Consider the following 13,764-nt stretch of genomic DNA (forward strand, 5'->3'; position numbering starts at 1 on the left):
CATCATCGCCACGCATAAAACTCCTCGGGGAGATGGATGTGTGAGGAAGTACTCCGTATGTGCCTATCATATTATCTGACTCCGGCTCATTCCCTATATATAGTAATACTGGCCATGCCTCACTGCGCAAAACAGCGTCAATTCTCTGGATTATCCGTAGTTCCGCCGTTTAAGTACCGTTTCGGAGGAGACACTACTCCGTACTACTGAGTCAAGACTACTGCTATCTTACAGAGAGGGGACGATATTTCGAGCAAGTTCCAGCTGCCAAGATCGCATATCCATCCATCTCCCCCGTTTGAGGTTGGGGCAGCAGCTTGCCTGCATATGCGGAGATACTTCCATATCAACACATACTTGCAACCAGCCACTCCAATCTCGCACTTCAATTACGCATGGCCGCGGTATTACGTCAAATGACCACTTATCATAGTTTTGGAGTGCACGGAGTCTACTCCGGATGGAGCACTCCGTACGCCATGTCTGATTCTGTCGATATGTGACGATAAACACACTCTATATTCGTCCAGCCACAGATATACACATGCACATCTACTGCTTCAAGTCAGCAGATACACCTTTCTCACGAATCCAGTCTGCAAACTCCCTTCGCTTGGCCTAGATTAAGAGAACCCAGACAAGTTAGCAAAACGTAGCCCGCAGAATGACGTATACAACTCATCCCATCCACAGCTGAGTGTCAGCTCCAGGCAGAACAAACCCTGATATCAAGAAATCCCATCCGTTCTTCTAGTCCTCTAAACGGATTCTCTGCACCGCCTCGCTTCTCTATCTCGCCCGCCCAAGAACTCCAGCTAATCGGCCGTAGCTTCTCAGATCCCATAACCAACCCCGCCGTCACCATTATCACTGACACAAGCGTCTCGAGCGTGATATCCGCCGGAAGAGAATGGAGGCTGCCGTATAATGTCGAATGTTCATGTGTAGAGTACCCCCTAGTAGGTAAGCTATAGTTAGCTATCTGCATGTCGCTCAAGTACAGGATTTTATCTTGCGGTTTAATATTAGGGGATTGTCGGTTCTCTCACTTACGCATGGGCGAGAAGAAGCAGGCCGAAGCCTACTATTAGGCGAGATAAGCTCATTATCTGCAGCGGAGCTATATGCTGCGCTCTGGTATCTTGTTGACGTTTGATGGTGGTGGTTACGATATTAACACTGCCGAGTTGTTATTGCTGGAGCTTCGAAAGATGAGCTTGGTGGATGTTTGTCTTGTTTGCATCGCACTTTTTTTTTTTAGCTTTGGATAAGTTGCTGCCCGATAAGCGTCGGCAAGTTTGATACCAACGTTTTACAAGACGAACTCAAGCTACTCTACAGCGTGAGAGGAAGAAAAAACTACTGGTCGAGTCATTTGAATTTTCATTAACGTCAATAAACATAAGCAGGAATGTCTAGCATTTTCTGTACTACGCGTGTTTTCGACAAAGGGAATATTCGGCGTCCTAGAGCCAGAAGTTCATAATCCCCGCCTGCTCTTCATCATATGTTTCATAACATGTTAAAACGCGAGGTTACTCGACGTGGTATCTTTTTCTTTTACCATTTGTTTTGATTTTTTTGTTGTTTGTTGTTTTGATTTAAAGCTTTTGCATGGCAGCCTGCAGTTCGAGTGGGTTAGCTTCTGCCAGAGTCATTTTATATATAAAAAAAAGGGCAAATAAGAACTTACAACATCGGTGGACTGGACATGGTCCTCGAAGCCCTCAATCTCCTCCTGCAAGTCGGAGAGGGAGATCTTCTCGTCCTCAATGACAAGGTTGATCTGCAGCTTCTTGATACCGAAGCCAACGGGGACAAGCTTGGAGCCAGACCATACGAGACCATCCTTCTCAATGGATCGTACGTGAGCCTCAAGCTCGGTCAAGTTGGTCTCATCATCTAAGAAGAAGAAGTGGGGTCAGTATATGGGAAACATGTAGAGTAGAGGACCATATCAGACATACCCCATGGCTTAACGTCAAGGGTGACGATGGACTTGGCAACTGGCTTGGGCTTGCTGGCCTTCTTAGCTCTGTAGGCAGCAAGGTTACGCTCTCGCTCAGCAACAACCTCTGGGTCCTCGTCTTCACTGTCGAAGAGGTCGATATCATCTTCATCTTCAGCAGCTGGGGCCTCTTCCTTGGTGTTTATTGGGAGCTCGCTGTTCTCCGGGCCATAGGCAGTGTAGTCCTTGGAAGCATCTCCTGGAAGAGTAGCGAACTCTGACTCAAAGGAGGCAATGTGCTTGTACCAACGGGCAACGTGTTGGTATTTGCTAGCCTCTGGCTCGCTCTTGAAGGCCTTGAAAGTGACAACATCAGCCTGAGTTGGCTCGTATCTGTACCTTACGTTAGCATTGGCCATTCATCCCGAACATAGATGGACAATTGCGTGGATGAATATCAAAAAAAAAAAAAAAGGAACAGCGCAACGCAACAGAGAAGGTGTTCTTTTTTTTATAACTTTTTTTCAGAAACGTCACAAGGACAATTGTGTTTTAATCACTCGGCGGTGTCTTAAGCCGCCTCATCAACACGGACCAACTTGCTTTCATCATAAAAAGAGGTGTTTTGGGGGAATTTGGTACTTGATGCTAGGGGAATAAAAGGGGCGGTTGGGCTGTAATGGCTTACCCCTCAACATAGGTCCTTCGCGAGAAGAACGAGTCGGCGACTGTACAAGATGATTAGCCTCCGGCAGACAGAGCTAGGTGGCGAAGAGGCACTCACTGGCAAGGCCAGAGTCGGTAGAGAAGTCGGCGAAACCCATGGTGCAGCGAATTGAGGGAGCGGCGAAGAGCTTTGCGAGTGTGTCTTTCTTGCGTGGATGTTTTTTGATGGAGGGGAAGAAACGAAAAGAAGAAGAAAAAGATTTTTTCCTTAGTGAGAGGTCAGGTGACTGCGGCGGAAGGTTACCTTGGGCAACCAAAAGAGAACTCGGCGGCGAGCTTCACGACTGGGACAGGACCGCCGCATTCTGGAGCCTTCGAGAAGGGCCGTCGACTCGTGGACGGCCATCGCAGAGGTTGGGTATATATAAAGGGCAGGGCATGGTATGTTGGTCTCCAGCAAGTGAAGACGCACACCATGTCTTGTCGTCTTGTTATGCGAGGGAGCCGGCAGCTGCTTCAAGCTCCCAGAGCTGCAGCTCACATTAATACGACCGCGCGAAGAGCCCTATACAGCCTGCCACCCCGGCAACTGTCCAAGCAGTATGTTCCTGCATCCGGTTTTGTGCGTCACTATGCGAATGGCAGGCCTCATCCTCCTGGCGGCACGCACCGAATGAATCTTGGTGGTGAGCCGGAGAAGCCAGCGTTGGAGCAGTTTGGAGTCGACCTTACGGCGAGAGCGAAGGACGGAAAACTCGATCCGGTCATCGGTAGAGACGCTGAGATTCACCGAACGATCCAGATCTTGTCGAGAAGAACGAAGAACAACCCTGTTCTTATTGGAGCGGCCGGCACGGGCAAAACTGCTGTACTCGAAGGATTAGCCCAGCGGATAGTCAGAGGTGATGTTCCTGAGAGTGTCAAGAACAAGCGAGTTGTCTCTCTTGACCTCGGACAGCTGATTGCTGGTGCCAAGTTCAGGGGTGACTTCGAAGAGCGGCTGAAGCGCGTCCTGAAAGAGGTGGAAGACGCCCAGGGCGGTGTCATTCTCTTCGTCGACGAGCTGCATACCTTACTCGGCCTCGGCAAGGCAGAAGGCAGTATAGATGCAAGCAACCTCATCAAGCCTGCTCTAGCGAGAGGAGACCTTCAATGCTGTGGTGCTACCACCCTCAATGAGTACAGGCAGATCGAAAAGGATGTGGCGCTGGCACGAAGATTTCAGCCCATTCTAGTGGAGGAACCGACTGTTCCAGACACCATTTCGATCCTCCGAGGAATCAAGGACAAATATGAAGTTCATCATGGAGTCCGAATCACTGATGGTGCTCTAGTTGCTGCTGCCACCTACAGTAACAGATACATCACCGACCGTTTCCTTCCAGACAAAGCTATCGATCTAGTGGACGAAGCTGCTTCGGCTCTACGGCTTCAGCAAGAGTCAAAACCGGACGCTATCCAGGAACTTGATAGGCAGATCATGACCATCCAAATCGAGCTAGAGTCTCTTCGGAAGGAAAAGGATATAGCTAGCGTGGAACGCCGGGAGAAGCTTGAAGAACTCCTCAAAACCAAGCAAGAGGACGTTGGAAAACTCACCGAGGCATGGGATAAAGAGAAGGCGGAACTTGAAGCTATCAAACAAGCTAAAGAGGATCTGGAACGGGCCAGGGGCGAGCTAGAACAAGCCCAGCTGGAAGGTAACTTTGCAAAAGCTGGTGAGCTGAGATATTCGACGATCCCGAATCTGGAAAAGAAGCTGCCTCAAGAAGACGACACTGGTTCGACGGGAACGCAAGGACAAAGCCTGCTACATGACTCCGTTACCGCCGATGACATTGCCGGTGTGGTCTCTCGCACGACAGGTATCCCTGTCAACAAACTGATGTCCGGGGAGGTCGAGAAGTTAATCCACATGGAGGATACTCTCCGCAAATCCGTTCGTGGTCAAGACGAAGCCCTTGAAGCGGTAGCAAACGCCGTAAGGATGCAGAGAGCCGGTCTCAGCGGTGAAAACCGACCCTTAGCATCCTTCATGTTTCTTGGGCCCACCGGTGTTGGCAAAACTGAATTATGCAAAAAGATGGCTGGTTTTCTTTTCTCAACCGAAACCGCCGTTGTCCGTTTCGACATGAGTGAATTCCAGGAGAAACATACTGTCAGCCGGCTCATCGGATCTCCAGCTGGATACGTGGGTTATGACGACGCTGGCCAACTTACTGAAGCCGTTCGCAGAAAACCATACGCTGTGCTCCTCTTCGATGAGTTTGAAAAGGCTCATCGTGACATCTCTGCTCTTCTACTTCAGGTGCTGGACGAAGGCTTCCTCACTGACGCCCAGGGTCACAAAATCGACTTCCGAAATACCCTCATTGTCCTTACATCCAATTTAGGCGCTGAAGTGCTTGTTTCAGCAGATGCTTCTGAGGGTGAGGATATCTCTCCCGAAATGAAGTCAGCAGTAATGGGAATTGTCCAGTCATCATACCCACCTGAGTTCCTGAACAGAATAGATGAATTCATCTTATTCAAGCGATTGTCGCGATCCGCTCTGCGGGATATCGTCGACATTCGCGTAAAGGAACTTCAGGATAGACTAGATGATCGGCGAATAACTCTTAGTGTGAGTGACGAAATCAAAGATTGGCTCTGTGAAAAAGGCTATGATCCCAAGTACGGTGCCAGACCGTTGAACAGGCTCATTTCCAAGGAAATCGGCAATCATCTTGCGGATAAAATTATTCGGGGTCAAGTTGTTTCTGGTCAAACAGCTACCGCTATCTTCAATGAAGACAAAACGGGATTGGATATCGCAACTGAAAAGTCAGCCTGAGCCTCTGGGCTATCATGTATGATTATGATATTGGTTTGTATTATATAGCATTATACCATGAATCTCTTTTCTTTATGTTCTCATATCAATGGAAGAACCCCTACTCTATTTAGTATATTGTTCTAAATTATCATGCTCGTTTACAAGGAACAGTTACCTTGGGCCGATGCCACTTTTGTTCCTGTCTTAATCGGGTAATGCCCGATTAAGCTTAAATCAACATCAAGTCATGGACGACAATTCCAACATCCATTCTCTTTTCTCTTGATAAAATATTATCAAGAATACACAACCGCACCGCAACATGGCACGGTCATTCCCAGCCAGGCAGAGGAGGTATCCATTCGCGAAAGGCCGTGGAAGAGGGTACTTTGCCCGAAGGTCTCGTGGAAACAGGACCTCTAGCCAAGATACCCACTATATTTCGTCCCGGCCATCTTACTCCAGAGCCACTTCTGTCGCAACCAGTAGAAGTCTCCAGAATGAAAATGAAAATCTTCCCTCCAATGCATTGCCACATAGTCAAGTTACTACCCAGGAGGAGCGATTGGACGATGATGATGAGGAGCTTTGCAGGGTCATCATGGCCGTAGATATGAAGGACCGAGGAACAGTCGGCTGCAGTTATTATTCCGCTCAGGAAGAAAAACTATATGTCATGGAGGATATAGTCTATGGTGGGCATGATGTTATTGACATCTGTACGTGGAGACTCCGCACTTGTCTCTCTTATGGTCTACTAAATTCCCTTTTGACTAGTAAAACTAGAAATTGAACCCACAGTGCTGCTGCTGTCTCTGCGGGCTGATCAGGGGTTAGAAGATCCTACAAACGCAGGAAGCACAAGTCATGCTCCCTCTGACACCGGTTAGCCTTCCATCACTCGATAGAAGCAAGTACAAATATTTAACTACGATGCCATAGACTCGCATCTCCAGCTACCATACCTGCTAGACGTGCGTCCAACCCAAGAGTTTGGATTTGAAAATGCAAAGATCAAACTCGCATCTTTCAAATTCAACTCCAAGTCTAATGAAACGTTTAAGTTTCTTATACCGGGAACAGGCTTCTCTCATGATGGTAATGTTACAGGGGAAAATATTGACTTCACAGAACAGCAAGGCGATTTCTTGAACATCGGTGGGGTTATTGATATGGAAAACCGTCTATCCGTCGGCTGTGCAGGAGCGATCCTCACGTATTTGCAAAGGAAGCGCGCTACTTTATCCCTGCAACATGGCTCGTTAGTCGCTCCCGCAATCGGTATTAGTGCTGTTGGGATGATTAGCCTACAAAAAACAATGTCAGTATTCTCTTGGGCTTTCGTATCATAACAAATTGAGCTAACATATAAGCACAGGCTCATCAATAGAGATACCCTGGCTTCCCTTCAAATACTACAGTCCGAGTCCCATCCAAACGCCTTCAATCAAGGCCCAGGCAAAACGTCATCAGGGTCCAAGGAAGGGTTATCTATATACGGTCTTTTCCACCATTTTGCAAGAACACCCCAAGGAAAACGCTTGCTAAAGCAGCTTTTTCTTCGCCCAAGTACTGATCCCACCGTAATTGGCCAGAGACATGAATTTCTCAGTGTCTTTTTACGGTCGGAAAACGACCCCTCCCTTGGACAACTTGTCAAAAGCTTGAAGAATATTAAGAATATGAGACCGGTTATGGTTCATCTGCGAAAAGGAATTAGTACTGGAAGTGCGAAGTTCAGAGGGTTTAAAGGTGTAGTGTGGTCCAGCCTACTTGACGTACGTCTATTATCTCAAATCCATATATCTAGTGGCTGGCTCTGAATAGGAACTAACATGAGTTATAGTTTGCGTTTCATGCCATTGATATTAATCAAGCTTTAAAGGAGGTTACTGGAGTTCAAGCACTAGACGTTTGCATGAAGGTGGGCTCATGAGAATCAAACATTGTTGACTTGACAGTTCTGACTGCTTGTTGTTTTGTAGGCACTACTAAAGCTTGATCTGTTGCAGTTACATCGGGTTGGGGCTAAAATCCATGAGATAGTATGAAAAACCTTGATATCTTTCTATTCCAGCTAACCGGCCAGTAGGTTGACCTTTCTCTTTCTGTCGAGGAGCATCGTACAGTGGTTCGACCTGGAATTGATCAGGAACTGGACAATTTGAAGGAAACCTATAGCGGTATGGATAGCTTGCTCAACCAGGTTGCTGTCAACATTGCCACATCCCTCCCAGAGGGAATAACGAAGGAGATCAATGTCGTTTATTTCCCACAGCTTGGCTTCAATATTGCCATGCCATTTGACGATAGGGGTATGCCTATGTATGGTTCAAACGATGAGGACTGGACTCAGGTATTCAACACGGAAAATAGAGCTTATTTTAAAGACTCAAGAATGCGTGAAATGGATGAGAAACTAGGTGATATATACGGATTGATCTGTGGTAAGTTTTGACTACAGAATTCCAGATCTCTGTTTATATCACTTACAATATTCAGAAAAGGAAATAGAAATCGTTTATAAACTTGCACAAGATATCTTGATATACGAGAAGATGCTTGTTGAAGCGTCTGATATATGTGGGGAGATTGATAGGTATACCATCCCTAGACCCTAGTCTTCAGCTTTTTCTCACAACTAGAATAGTCTTCTGGCTCTAGTCCAGGGTGCTAGTTTGCATAAACTTGTAAGGCCTCGCATGACCGAGGAGAATATAATATCCATCAAAAGTGGCCGGTAGGTTTCCATTATTACCCCCGTCTCCTAACGAGGCTTCTAACTCTCCATAGTCATATGCTCCATGAAGCAACAGTGTCATCATTTGTACCCAATGATACCTTCATTGTCGGCGGGAAAGGGTCCATGGAGGACACCTCAAATGATGTGTCCTCTAATACTAGCCCACGTCCCGCAGGAGATACAGCTCAGGGGCCAAGCATGCTCCTGTTGACCGGTCCAAATTTCTCAGGGAAGAGCGTCTACCTCAGCCAGGTAAGCCACGTTCTATCCAGATAGCCTAGCTAGAATTTAACCCTGTATAGGTTGCTATCATCGTTTATATGGCTCATATTGGAAGGTTAATACCAATTCTCAGTTTCTATCCTTCAAAGTCTAACTACTTCCCAGCTTTGTCCCTGCTGATAGCGCCATAATTGGCTATACTGATAGGATATTGACTAGAATATCAACTCGAGAGACGGTTTCAAAGGTATGTGATACTTGCTGCGCAATGTATATGATTCTTACAACATCAGGTTCAAAGTACATTTGCGAACGACCTTCAACAAGTATCATTTGCCCTAAATCAAGCTACCAATAGAAGTTTGATAATTATTGATGAATTCGGAAAAGGCACTGAATCATCTGGTAAAGTTTCTTCCCCAGATAACACCAGGCTAATGCTAACTCAGGATCGTAGATGGTGCAGGTCTGGCCTGCGGGTTGTTTGAATACGTCTTAAGTATGGGAGATCAGCGCCCAAAGGTGATTGCAGCTACCCATTTCCATGAGATATTCGAAAATGGATTCCTCAAACCACGTCCAGAGTTAGAATTTGGTCACATGGAAGTCCAAATCAATCGTTCCGCTCAGAATGTTGAGGATCAAGTCACATACCTCTATAAGTGAGATATCATTGTTTAGACCATTAAGAAACGCAAACGCTGACCTTCTAGTAGTTTCCGGCTGGGAAAAAGTAGTTCAAGCTTTGGAACCAAGTATGTGTACGTACTGTATCATGATAGTGACATAATTAACGGTCCTCCTAGCTGTGCTGCAATGGCAGGGATAGATCCTGAAATAGTCTCTCGCGCACGGGAAATAGAAGCATTGATACATCGCAAGGAAGATCTGGTAGCTAGTTGCGCAAGCATGACCGCAAGAGAGGTGGAAGAGCTTGAAAAGGCGGTATGTACTGCTTCAACCTTACTCCTCATACCTATAAGTGAAGTCACTGCATTATCCCGCAGAACCTAACCGGCACTCAACTGAATTAGGAGCATCTGGCAAGGAAATTTCTGGAAGCCGACTTTTCAAAGATTGGTTCAGGAGAAAAAACGTCAACAAGGTACGCCAGATCACTCCTCGAGGAGATAATAGGGAGTAGGGGGGATGAAATCTCCTATGTTATGGAGTCAGATGAGAACATAGAGAATAGCCCATCCCTTGCAGTAAATTCCCCATCTCTCCTGTCACCTTAATCTCTCTCTACTGCATGCAATTTGCCATGGTTATGTTATCATCAATCGTTTCTCTTTTATTTTTATACCAAACGACGACACCCTCTATAATTTTACACTCTTCACCAAATTCTTCTTGATACCCGTTAATTCTCCGCCATATCCACCACGGCCTTCACCACCCTTGTAGATCTGCTTCATGCTTCCAAGCTTCTTCTTCTTGGCCTCGAACTTCTTTCTCTTCTTCACCCTAGGATTCCGCACATCTTTGCTTCGTTTTGGTGCCAATCCTTTGTTCTTTTCAATAGCATAGGTGATAGCACGTTTGCCATCAGGGCCAATCTCCTCTTGGATCTCCACGCGGCCACCCTCCTTAGCAGCAAGGGCACGCGCTTCCGATAATGCCTTCTTGTCAGCTTTCTTTTGCTTCTGACGAGAGGCAACCATGTCATAGTAATCGTCGCTGTTAGATCCATCCATCTCACCCCGGACTTCTCTGGCCACCTGATAGTCATCTTCATCACTATCACCGCCAAGGCGCTCGTTCTCATTTGCTTCCATGCGACCTCTCCTCTGTGCCTCCTCGTTAAGACGAGCCTGGCGGTCCTTGTTTCGTTCCTTGTATGGTAGATCTGTATCTCCACCAGCATGTCTACCGGCAGCATCGCGCTTGTTTGCTTTTTGGGCGATCTGGGAGGTATAAAAGCGTAGTGATTTCTTCTTCTTAGCTTTCTCGGCAGCTTCATGAGCAGTAAGTCTAGTCTCGTCTCCAAAATCGGAGTCGTCGTCATGAAGTCGTGGCTCACGCTGCGAAGCTAGCCTTGACGAATTTCCCTGCTCCAGCAGCTTAGATAATTCCTGTAGGCCAAGCTCAGTCTGGTTGAGTTTTTCAGCGCGCTGCGACTCGAGAACTGCCTGGGCCTCTTCCACCAATCTCTGAGCCTTTGATTTTTTGGGTATTTTCGCAGCTTTGGCTACTTTTGATGGCTTGTCTAATGACGATTTTTTGGCTGGAATTGCGATGGAAATTTCTTCCTCCTTTTCAGTATCAGATGGTGCTTCTTCAATCTCTTGCAAGTCTTTTACTTGTTCCCAAGTTTTTCGACAGGCAACCAGTGCCTCCATGACAGGGTGCTCTCTGAGTTCCGCTGGTGGTAAGGCTAGACAGCTTTCAGTGCCATTTCGGGCAGGGGAAGTCAAAAGCACAAAATACATGCTAATGACTCCAAGATAGGCAGCTAATGCACGGAATTGCAAGACGGACAGTGGTGTCTTCTCATCCGGGGTTTCCTTGCGAGACTTCCGGGACCCATCAACTGCCACAGATAGTTCCTGGTATCGAGGCTGAAGGTCTGCATAATCCTGTGACAAAGGTATAAACTCAGGGTACCGCTTCGATAAAATATCCAACCTCTCCTCGACACTCATGTCATCAGGTATCTGTATTTCTGGGAGTACTTCTGTGATAGTTTTTCCATGCCCTATGGAATCTCTCGATGCTTCCCTATCCCCTTTTAGACCGTCAAGCCATTCAGATTCGTCAAATCCGAAATCAGCATCCGTCATGGATTGTAGTTTTTTCAGCTGGATCTTCTTGGCTTCCTCCTCTTCTTCCAGCGCATCTCCCTCTGTCTCAATTGTGTCCGCATTGTAGTAGTCCGATTTCGATGCTCCCCATGCGGTGATCCCTTCTTCCTCGTCTTCCTCTGGTTTCTTACCGTCGTCAAGGAGGTCGGGACTCAGTTCTTCTCTTCGTCGTAGCTTCGGAAGTTTTTTCTTTGATTGTGCGCTTTTGTCTTCCTTTTCTACCTCTTCTTCCCCTTCTTCATCCCCATAATCATAATCATCTTCCGATGCTGACTCGGACAGGTACCCGTGAACCTCTTCGTCTGATAGTTGTAGTAACCGCTCTAGATATTCAAAGTTAGTACTCGGGCGAAGTATTATGAAGGAAAGTGAACGCGCAAATACCATCTTCCTCTAGCTTCCGCCTGCGCTTCACTTCCGGGCGTTCCTCGAGCAAAACACGATCCCGTCCAGCTTCGAATTCATCCTCAGAGTTCTCAAATCGTGCATCTGCCGCGAACCTTGAGTTTTCGTCTTCGATAGGATTCTTGCTGCGGTGAGCCAGGGCAGTTCCACCAGCCTTTCTCTTCTTTGCCATGTTATTTTATGGAGAGAGGAGTGTATCCTGATCTTCCCAACGCCTGTCGCAAGATCAAAATTGATTATCAAAATGTCATTCTCGAGCTAAAAAAAAAAAAAAAAATACAAAAATTACCACAAAGTCTAGTGGAGCAGCCGAGGCTTAACTCAATTAGGTATAGTGTAATTATGGTATTAATCACGGTTATCGATAAAAAAATAGTATGTGGTGATCGTATGTAACAGTAAGGTAGTTATTTCATTACAAAGTCTTTTCGAACATTTTGAATAATTTGCGTCAACTTCTTATAACTACTTGATAAAATGAATTAACGGGTAGAAGCAGTATACGCCATATGTTTCCTGGGGCAATTATTTAGTCTAGATAATTTGCGTTGAGGGTTACGTAAATTTAGTGTTTCTCGTAACTTGAAGAAGGAATTATTGAGATGCACGGTACTTCTCGCTAGTCAGCTAGTTAATTGTGAGCCCCTGAAGACGTTTCTACAAATCAACACCCAACCTCTACATTCATTTCTAAGATCACATAGACCCCGAAGATTGTGTAGGATCCAGATACTTCTAAGTAGGTAACTCTGGCGTGAAGCCGTCTGTATGGAAGGGATAACATATCCGAGTGTTCAGTCGGTTGCGGCAGTCTTGCTCTTTGGCGTCTTTATATACCTGGCAGCACCGATGTTTGGTTTTGGTGGGAAGAACCAATTCCAGGTCGATGGACAGGTACGTGGGTGCTGGTGACATAGATGACATGTTTGACATATGACTGATATAGGCTTAGACGGTTCTCATCACTGGAGGCTCAGAGGGAATGGGCCGAAGTGTTGCCATCGAGCTATCGAAAAAAGGCGCCAACATTGTCATCGTATCTCGAACTGTATCCAAGCTTCAGGCTGCATTGAATGACATCAAAGTGCGTATGCATATTGACGAGCAGCACATCTGAATGACCGTTTTCTCATGTTTTACACAGGCTGCAGCTTTATACCCGGAGAGGCAGAAGTTTCATTATGTCAGTGCAGACCTCAAAGACTACGAAGGAACCGAGCATGCGCTGGAAGAAGTCAGCAAATGGAACGGCGGCCAGCCTCCTGATATTGTCTGGTGCTGTGCCGGGATGTCGCTGCCTGGATTCTTCGTCACCACTCCACCAGAGACTCTAAAGTCCCAGATGGACACAATCTACTGGACTGCTGCCTTTACCGCGCACTCGACTCTTAGCAGATGGCTGTCCCCGGTTGACCCAAGTTCAAGAAATACAAAATATTCTCCCCGCCACATCATCTTCACCTCTTCAGCTGCCGTGTTTGTACCCTTGGCTGGCTATGGTCCTTACAGTCCTGCAAAGGCCGCTATGAGAGCTCTGGCAGACACCCTGGCACAAGAGATTGAAGTATACAATGGATCGAGGAAGAACCTGCAACAACCAGCTCCAGCTGCTGATGTCAAGATCCATATCGTTTACCCTATGGGAATCCTCTCGCCTGGATTTGCCCACGAACAAACAATTAAGCCGGACCTGACCAAACTGTTAGAGGAAGCCGACAAGCCTCAGACGCCGGAAGAGGTTGCTAAGATATCCATAAAGGGCCTTGAGAAGGGGGAATATATGATCACTACTATGTTCATTGGAGCTTTGATGAAGGGAGCTGCGATGGGAAGTAGCCCTCGAAACAACATCATCATCGACACCCTTATTAGCATGGTCAGCGCCATTGCATTCATCTTCGTTATCCCGGATTTGGCAGGCAAAGCATGGAACTGGGGTCGCACTCATGGAGTTCCCAAACCTCGTTGATAGCCTCCATTGCCTGGTGATGTGAAATTACTGGTTACTCCCGAAGGTGTACCTGGAGTTGCACCTTACCTCAACCACATATTTCCTAAGATTCATAAAAATATCATTATTGTTTCCTTGAATATTTGCTTCACACAGACTAGTCAGTGCTATCTGTGATGGTAGAACTATGTAGTCACACGGCTCTTCTCC

General features: G+C 46.6%; 5 protein-coding genes across 5 annotated transcripts; 3 read left to right on the forward strand and 2 right to left on the reverse strand.

The window, feature by feature from the left end:
* Nucleotides 1–1,601: 1,601 nt before the first annotated feature.
* Nucleotides 1,602–2,367, reverse strand: ARB_02804 (uncharacterized protein; the record flags this gene model as incomplete). Its single annotated transcript, XM_003010861.1, has 3 exons — nucleotides 1,602–1,622; nucleotides 1,694–1,902; nucleotides 1,968–2,367. The coding sequence occupies 3 exons, from the start codon at nucleotides 2,365–2,367 to the stop codon at nucleotides 1,602–1,604; spliced, it is 630 nt and encodes a 209-aa protein (XP_003010907.1).
* Nucleotides 2,368–2,839: 472 nt separating this feature from the next.
* Nucleotides 2,840–5,447, forward strand: ARB_02805 (uncharacterized protein; the record flags this gene model as incomplete). Its single annotated transcript, XM_003010862.1, has 2 exons — nucleotides 2,840–3,055; nucleotides 3,216–5,447. 2 exons carry the CDS (start codon nucleotides 2,840–2,842, stop codon nucleotides 5,445–5,447), a joined length of 2,448 nt encoding a protein of 815 aa, XP_003010908.1.
* A 304-nt stretch (nucleotides 5,448–5,751) lies between these two features.
* ARB_02806 (DNA mismatch repair protein Msh5, putative) lies at nucleotides 5,752–8,585 on the forward strand (the record flags this gene model as incomplete). The annotated part of the gene is made up of 8 exons (XM_003010863.1): nucleotides 5,752–6,148; nucleotides 6,345–6,645; nucleotides 6,820–7,207; nucleotides 7,276–7,353; nucleotides 7,522–7,876; nucleotides 7,932–8,028; nucleotides 8,223–8,424; nucleotides 8,475–8,585. 8 exons carry the CDS (start codon nucleotides 5,752–5,754, stop codon nucleotides 8,583–8,585), a joined length of 1,929 nt encoding a protein of 642 aa, XP_003010909.1.
* A 1,131-nt stretch (nucleotides 8,586–9,716) lies between these two features.
* On the reverse strand, nucleotides 9,717–11,775 carry ARB_02807 (uncharacterized protein; the record flags this gene model as incomplete). The annotated part of the gene is made up of 2 exons (XM_003010864.1): nucleotides 9,717–11,521; nucleotides 11,583–11,775. 2 exons carry the CDS (start codon nucleotides 11,773–11,775, stop codon nucleotides 9,717–9,719), a joined length of 1,998 nt encoding a protein of 665 aa, XP_003010910.1.
* Nucleotides 11,776–12,371: 596 nt separating this feature from the next.
* ARB_02808 (uncharacterized protein) lies at nucleotides 12,372–13,572 on the forward strand (the record flags this gene model as incomplete). Its single annotated transcript, XM_003010865.1, has 3 exons — nucleotides 12,372–12,497; nucleotides 12,556–12,687; nucleotides 12,748–13,572. The coding sequence occupies 3 exons, from the start codon at nucleotides 12,372–12,374 to the stop codon at nucleotides 13,570–13,572; spliced, it is 1,083 nt and encodes a 360-aa protein (XP_003010911.1).
* Nucleotides 13,573–13,764: the final 192 nt, after the last annotated feature.

This window comes from Trichophyton benhamiae (genome assembly GCF_000151125.1).
Source record: "Trichophyton benhamiae CBS 112371 chromosome Unknown contig01320.20, whole genome shotgun sequence".
NCBI lineage: Eukaryota > Fungi > Ascomycota > Eurotiomycetes > Onygenales > Arthrodermataceae > Trichophyton > Trichophyton benhamiae.